This window comes from Arvicola amphibius, chromosome 12 (genome assembly GCF_903992535.2).
Source record: "Arvicola amphibius chromosome 12, mArvAmp1.2, whole genome shotgun sequence".
NCBI classification, from domain to species: domain Eukaryota; kingdom Metazoa; phylum Chordata; class Mammalia; order Rodentia; family Cricetidae; genus Arvicola; species Arvicola amphibius.
Window position 1 is genome coordinate 65,971,829 of NC_052058.2, and position 8,507 is coordinate 65,980,335.

General features: G+C 44.3%; 1 protein-coding gene across 1 annotated transcript in view; it reads right to left on the reverse strand.

Annotated features, from left to right (window-relative positions):
• Positions 1-7,604, reverse strand: part of Acbd6 (acyl-CoA binding domain containing 6) — a 148,430-nt gene extending 140,826 nt beyond the window's left edge. The window contains exons 1-2 of the mRNA XM_038349353.1: positions 6,825-7,604; positions 143-207 (exon numbers count right to left, since the gene is read on the reverse strand). Coding sequence (XP_038205281.1) covers positions 143-207; positions 6,825-7,046 — 287 coding nt within the window. The 5' untranslated portion in view covers positions 7,047-7,604. The remainder of the gene's footprint in view (positions 1-142; positions 208-6,824) is intronic.
• Positions 7,605-8,507: the final 903 nt, after the last annotated feature.

The window sequence follows — 8,507 nt, forward strand, 5'->3', positions numbered from 1 at the left end:
CCCTTCCCCCCACCTGTCATTAGTAGCCAACATCAAAGAGATTAATAAAACAATAATTCTTTAATCCGCTAACCCTTTTCTAATTCCTAAGCCCTTAAGCATTTCTGACAACCTTACTAAAGATCCCAAGAATGTTTCTTACCATTTTTGCTTTCCTTCAAAATCAAAGAAGTTTGGTTTAGGAATATTGCAATTTCCAACTTTGACCTAAAAGAGGAAGAGAGGAAAATATAAAGAATTTATTTTATTTTTCTAAGGAACAGAAAAGGACTTTTTTCTTTTCAAATTTATTATGTACACTTATAACTATAGACTAAGAAATATTTGAATATATATATATATATATATATGGTAACAAAATTTAACATTGTTTGCAGAACAGACAAAAACTTCAAATACTCCCAATTGAAAACACCACCAGCACTGGGTGTGGCAATGCACGGCTCTAGCAGCGCAGGTGGATCTCTGTGCATTCAGTCAAAGCTCTATGAGTTCAGGGCCCTCCTCGTCTACACAATGTACTCCAGGCCAGGCAGGGCTACACGGTGAGACTCTGTCTAAACTAATTAATTAAATAAAAATATCACATAAACAGCCTCGGCTTTCTATATAAAATAACTGCTAACTAATACAGTAACACACAGGCAAAATAAAATGGGTGACAAATAACTGCATTTCTAAACTAGCAGACTAATTATAGAACAAGTTACAAATAAAATTATAGTCTTTACTGCCATTAAAATAGAATTTTATGAAGGGTGGTGGTGGCGCACGCCTTTAGCCTCAGCACTCAGGAGGCAGAGGCAGGTGGATCTCTAAGCTCAAGGCAGCTTGGTCTACAGAGCAAGTTCCAGGATAGCCAAGGTTACATGTCTCGAACCCCTCCCCAAAGAATATAATATAAAATTATAGAAAGTTTTAATGTATTACTGTGTGTGCATATGAGGGTAGGAGAGGTCAGGCCCATCCCACTGAGGATGTGGGGCTTGCACAACGTGTGTTTTACAATCACTCCACTGGGCCCTATAAGAAAATTCTTCAACAGGTAATTAACAAAATTTAAAGTTTGGTTTTTCAGAATTCACATATACTGGGGTCTTTTTCCATGCTCACTGTCATGATTCTGCTAGCATTTTGCCTCTCCTCAAATCAGTACAGAATGCACTGAAGATGCACTATTTTAAAAGCACCATATTAGCCGGGCATGATGATGCATGCCTTTAAATCCCAGCACTCTGAGTTCGAGGCCAGCCTGGTCTACAGTCAGGGTATCCTGACTATACAGTGAAACCCTGTCTTAAAAAAATAAAATAAATAAACACACTAAATATAGATGTCAAAAGCTGGGGGAAGGGGCACAGAGTCTCAACAATAATATAAATGCTATTTATGTGGCCAATACTTTTTAAAAGTAATTTATTTAAATTTATTTTATGTACAGTGGTGTGAAGGTGTCAGATCCCTTGGAACTGGAGTTACAGACAGGTGTGAGCAGCCACGTGGGTGCTGGGAATGGAACCCAGGTCCTCTGGAAGAGCAGCCGGTGCTCTTAATCACTGAGCCATCTCTCCAGCCCCATCTGATATTCTTTGTTGTTGTTTTAAATCAGGCTGTCTAACCTCCTGAACCCCCTACTTCTACCTCTCAAGGCTGGGGTTACAGGTGTTCACCGCTGCACCTGGTTCTACAGTTTTGAGACTCAAATGACATTTGTAACTAAATTAGATTGTTTTCATTATAACTGTGCAAAAATGAAATTCAGGCAGGAATGGAATTCAGTTCGATTGCCACTGCCAGAAATAATCTCCATCATAAACTCCTAACATACCCACTCTATACATCTCTTACGGCATTTGCACAGTTTCTGCCTTGCATTAGAATGTTTTGGGTCAGGTGTTTTTCATTAGAACAAAGCTTCCAGAAAACTCAAAACCCAAAGCACCTGTCTATTTGAGCTACCTTCCCTCATCTCCCTCTCATAGATTCAAATTCTCCTGAGACTAAACCACTGCAGCTTCCCCCAAGGTTCCCCCGACTTTACTCATCCACCCACCCCACTGCCTTGCAGCTTTTTAGTTGAGTTTTGTTCCTGCTGTTCCATCATCTTCTTTTTCCCCTCTGCTTTTCAAGCTGCCACACAAAATTCCAGTCTTGCTCCAAGTTCTAATTCTAAGAAACCTTTCAGCTTACAACCATTTCATCTGCATATGAATTCACAAAAGTTATCAACTCATGGGGCTGGAGAGATGGCTCAGCAGTTCCGAGAGGCTCTTCTGAAGGACCTGAGCTCAGTTCCCAGCACCCATGTCAGGCAGCTCACAACCGCCTCTGAAGATCTCCAGCTCCAGAGGATCTGGTGCCCTTGCTGCCCGCCAAGGGCACCCACACACATGCAGTGTATACCCACAGAGAGACACCACACACATAAATAAAAACTAACCTTAAAAGTTATCACCCCAATTATTTCCTTAGCGATGGATCATAATCCTCTGGCTATTACTAAAAAGCACACATCTACTGGAGCAGGCTTTTTGTCATTTGACTGAGAAGCAATTCTTGAATAATTTCCAATCCTGTGAGACAGGCCATTGCAAACCCATCCTATACAAGAGGATACAGAGACTCAAGAGGGGGTGGTCTCGACGCACACATGGGCAAATCCTGATCAGTTGTCAGGACTTAATACAGGCCTGTTTGACTCCTTCCCTGTATCATCTATCTTACATGTTAACAGAGAATCCGGGCTTTAGTTCTGGCATCTCCAAAAATCACATCAACTCTGGACCCTGCTACAAATACAAAAGAAGATGGGCTGTACAAACTATGGTACATGAGGCCATGCAGCTCCTGCCTACTCCTAGGTCTGGATGTATATAGATATCATAATAAAATATCTCACTTAAAAACAAAACAGTGGCATGCAGGAGAGCTAGCCCAGCGGTTAGGAGTGCCTGCCACTCCTGCACTGTAACTCCAGCTCCAGATCTGATGATCTCTTCAGCCTTGGCAGGCACCAGGCATGCTCACTCATGAAGAAACGTTGTAAGAGGTGAGGGGTTAGGACAACCAGAGAGATGGCTCAGTGTGTAAAAGCACTAGCCAGGCCAGCTTGACAACCTGAATTCAACCTCCGGAACCCATGGCAGAGGGAGAGAACTGACCTGAAAGTTGTCCTCTGGCCTCCATACATGTGGGCACAGGCATGTGCACGCGCACACACACTAAGTAAAATTAAACAGTCAAAAACCCAAAAAGGTTCACTCTCCTCTTGCTCTGCCTCAGCTAGAACATGTAAGAACATGCACACTGTTTGTGAGCTTCTCCGGTCATGAAAGCAGGACTTGAAACTGGAGTTCTTGACCATTGTGGTCCTGTGATTTCTTAATTCTTAGAATTGAGTTTCCAAAGAGTTTCAGTATGTGTGGACTTTTATCTGTCATATATATAGTGAGAAATTAGATCTCGGCAGGGTACTGGTGGTGCAGACACACACCTTTAATCCCAGCACTTGGGAGACGGACCTCTGAGTTTGAGGCCAGTCTGGTCTAAAGAGCAAACTGGAACAGCTAAGGCTACATGAAGAAACCCTGTCTCGAAAACAAACAAAAACAAAACAAAACAAAAACAGGAAGGGAGGAAGGAAGGGAGGAAGGAAGGAAGGAAGGAAGGAAGGAAGGAAGGAAGGAAGGAAGGAAATTAGATCTCAGATTGGGTATGTGGTTTTTTTTTGGGGGGGGGGGGAGTAATTGCTCAGTGAAAGTGTCTGCCCTGCAAGTATAAGGATAAGAGTTCAGATGCCCAGGACCAAATTAAATAATGCCCAGTAGGCATAGCAACTCATTTCTAATTCCAGGAGATGGGGGATCCCTGAGACAAATGTTCTTAACCACTGGGCTAGCTCTTTGTTTTGTTTTCCTCTGAAACAGGGTTTCTTTTTGTAGCCCTGGCTGTCCTGGAACTCAGGAGGTAGACCAGGCTGGCCTTGATCCCTGAGATCTGCCTGCCTCTGCCTCCCAAGTACTGGGATTAAAGGCATGTGCCACCATTGCCCAACCCCACCCCTTTGTTTTTTAAGCAAGATATTTTATTATAATTTCCATATACATCCAGCCCTAGGAGTGGGCAGAAGTTGCAGGGCCTCATGTACTATAGTTAGTAGTCTGTCCCCTTTTGGTTTGCAGCAGAGTCCAGCAGTTGATATGATTTTAGAGATGCCAGATTGGCTGGTTACCCAGACTAGCTACATCAGCAACTGAGTTTCCTGAAATACTGTCTCAATGACTATGGTAGAGCGCAATGGAGGAAGGAATCAACTCGTCATCAACCGCCAGCCTCCACACACACACACCTCTACACATGTGAATACAGAAACAAGAAAAAATAAATTAGATCTTTAAAATATTTATTAATTTATTTGAAAATAAATCTAGTACATGGTAGTAGAAATAAAATTTTAAGAAAATTACTCCATTCTAAACTAAAAAAAAAAAGAAAACAGAAAAATGAGTGCCATTTTTAAAATCTCCTTACTATCTGGCATACTTGTATTGTTATATTCTGCATCCAGTCTCTCACTGTGTGTGGGTTTGGATGGAGCCCATGAAGCAGTTTCTGTCTCCCATAGAAACATTGTTAGAAATTAGTATTTTTATAGCACAGCTACCAACTGTGGACATCCTGTACAAAACTCAACAAATGATAGTTTCTCCAAGACTAGTTACTATGTGGTATCCGAACTTACTATCAATCTTTCATATAGTTAGAGTGAAAACCAGTCTGATCTTCACTCTGAATGGAGCTTTTGCTTACATTGATTTTTTTAACATTATCTCATGAAATATTTAGAAACAAGCCCACTGAGTCATTCAGCACTTCCGAATGTTGACACACTGCACTACACACAAGCGAAACTTCATTCGTTAAGCCACCACTTATCTCATGAGAGGACTTCGTAAGCACCGGGGAGCTGTCGAGCTCATGGTGGCAGATCCCACTTTTTCCCAAACTTCTACTTTTCATTTGGCAATTCAAATATCATCATCACTGGCAACAAGTATGTACAGCTGTTTTCCAGGCTCACTTCTTTCATTTTCAAGAAGATATCTGCAAACACCCAACTTTATACAGAGTTTATATCATTCTTGTTAAGTAAAAATGAAGCCCCATGGACATAGTTCAGTTTGTAACTCAACTATAGCTGTGATTTTACCCAATTTCCTCAAAACAGCCAATATAATCAGGTATGTAACAGAAGAGCTTGTGTGCTTCTCCCATTACACAATTGTTTGTTTGTTTTGAGACAGAGTCTGACTGTGTAGCTCCAGCTGACCTGGATCTTACTGTGCTGACCAGGCTGGTCTTGAACTCACAGCAATCACCACCTTCACCTCCCCAAAGCACTGGGATTAAAGTCATGTACAGTCACACCTGGCATTACACAAAGTGTTGAGCAGGAAGTGAACAGCAACCTCTCTCAGGCCACAACGGTATTGGCATGAGTTCCTAATGATCATCAGTCCTCAGAAGACGGCTCACTCCTTTCAGTGTCTTTAAGAATCAGGTCAGGTCAGCAAGATGGCTCCACAGGTAAAGGTGCTTGTCACCTGACCTGACCACCTAAGATGGACCCCAGGGACCCATGTGGTGAAAAGAGAGACCCAAGTCCTGCAAGTTGTCCTCTGACCTCCACTTGAACACTATCATACATGTGTGCACGCACACACACACACACACACACACACACAAATGTAATCAGAGATGCATGTGGGTCCTCACAACTACCTAAAGAAGAAAAAGAATTCAGGAGAAATATATGTAACTATACCAAGAGGCAATTTTTTTATTCCAATAAAATAAAAGAGCCTACTATCCAGAGCTTCATTTCTTCCAGTGTTTCAAAGAGCTGGGGTTTTCCTGCCTGCTACTGAACTTGTCATCACTTTTCCCATTCACATCTAGAGGCCTTAATCCTGTAAGCCTCTGATGTCTGGATGTTCTCTATCAACGGGACAGGACAGCTCATGTTCTGCTGAAATGTGTCTGTTGATTGTGATAAGGTGATTGTTTTTCCTTCTGGTATCTAACCTTGAATGATAAATTAGTTTTACATATGTAACTCATACATTTCCTTATCTTTAGGTAAAGTTCAGAAACTACATTTTAATTCCAATATATCCATGCGATCTTCTGAGTTGCCTACTCCCCGGGTTTTTTTTGTTGTTTATTTGTAAAAGAAAGTCATTCAGGAAGCTGTGTCAAGAGTTCATCACAACCCCCATGTTACCAACATGGAACCATTTCAAAAAAAGGTGTGTGGGGGGTATAACTATATCTAACAGAACCAAATTTACCCAAAAACATGCCAGCTGTATTTAGCGTTTCTAAAAATCACAATAGTAATATTTGTGTTTTATGTATATAATATTCTCTTAAATCCCAAAGTTCTTATTAACATTACCGTTAACATTACCATATTTTCTATCACCTGTCCCTTTGGCAACAAATGACTAATTTGATTTTATCATCCTCGTTTTGTAAAAGTTCAGATACAAGGCCACTAATGAGAAAACAGAAATACTGTCAGTGTCCAGCTAAATATCATTCAAAGAATAGCAGAGATTGTTCCATTTTCAAAATGATATTCTCCAGGGCCAAACAAAAACAAACAAACAAACAAAAAAAAAACAAAAACGACCGAAACTGACAGGCAGGCAGACAGACACACACAGACACACACTTCATTACACGCGACCATTAACCCCGCACGCCTCTGTAAGTTTCTGGAGGAAGACGCCCGTGCCCTCTCTCATCCACCCATCTTTTACCTGCTTGTACCTGGCATACAGGTATAAGAGCTGCTCCCTGCTGGCCAACTGAATCAGGCCTTGGACGTGTGCTGCAGCCTTCTCAAACTGCTCGGCTAGGCTCCGGGACGCCTCGGTCTCGGGAGTCTGGGGGGATCCCATATCACCGGAGTCGTCCCCAGAGCTCAGTTCCCCACCACTGTCGCCCGTGGTGGCCCCCGCAGGTAAGAACGGTGTGGCCATGCCCACTCGCTCGATGTGGTCTGTCCTCACCGGTGTGACGCTGACTCCCGGGCCTGGACCACTAGTCTGGGTGCGGAGCCCGGGCAGCAGAGGGACACAGCTAAGCTGTCTGGCTTCCTCAGGTGACTGCCACTCCGCCTGCTCCGAGGGCGTAGGGCCGCCTCTGCGAAGCCCGGCTGCTCTCCCCAGCCGGCCCGTCTTCCTCCGGCTTCCCTCGGTCGGACCGAGCACCTGGCCTCGCCCGGGTCGCTCCAACGGCGCTGGGGTCTAGGAGCCGCTCGGCTGGGAGGTGAGGGGACGCCTGCAGCGCGCGGCCGGCCACTGCCACCGGAGCTAGGTGGCGAAGCGCAGGGAGCGAGCTCGGCGGGATGCGCTCCGGAGCACGCGCCCGTGGCTCCGCAGCCCCGCCTGCTCCGCGAGCCCGTGCCCTCCCCCTGGAAGGGAGTCGTGGGTTATGGAGGGCGCGGTGAGGGTTGGAGAAACTGGTCTCAGTTATGGGGGAGTTCGCTCGTCGCTTACGGATAACCCAGAGTCACAAACTCCGGAACTCCGGATAGGCCCCCGGGGAAGGGGAAGAAGGCGGTCCATTAGGTGGTGTAGCTGCAGACGCGGAGTCGCGGGAAACAGGGAGCTGAGGACAAAGGTTCCGCCTTCTCTTAACCACCCAAGTCAGAGCACCCCAGGCTCCTTTAGACCCTCTGTTATCTGTTCCTCGAGATCTTGGCTCTGTTTTGAATAGAAAGTGAACGACTGATGGAGCCTTCACTGCCCCACCGTGTGTCTAAACGGTCAAATGACTCTCCTCAATGTTCTGTTTTCCATATCTGCTGACCCCTAATTTCCCAGGGCCCTGAGAGAAGGCTTCACCAGACCCCAAGTCCCACCTTCCTTTAGCATCATCTCATGATAATACTTCCCATACATTTTAGGGTAGAACCCGGAAGTCCCCGTAGCTCTAACCTAAAGGAACAGGTCTTTTCTGTGTCTTTTCAAAAAGGAAAACTACACGGGTACACAAACTTCACTACACCTACCCATCAACCATGCGCATTTGCTAACAGTTTTCAGAAAGGCCCATTTTGGTATTCTCTCCAGCAGGGACTTGAGAACCTCACTGTGGGATGTCGATTGGAGAAAACGCTCTCAGTTGCTGGGGTGACTCCTAAATGTGCATGTGTCGTATGTGTGTGTGTGTGTGTGTGTGTGTGTGTGTGTTTGTGTTGTTGTTGTTGTTGTTGTAGCAGCAACAGCTTCCACCAACCCAAAAACTGAATGACATCAGCTATTTTCTTGGGTCTATAGAAAAGCTTCCCCCATCTCATTTTTACGGCTTTTCTGCTGTGCCCACCAATGTATTTGAAGCTTGCTTTGATGTATGACTTTCTTTGTTCTGTAAAACTATGAAACTGCTTCCACATTGGAACATGGAATTTGGGGGTAACCTAAATTTGTGTTCCCCAG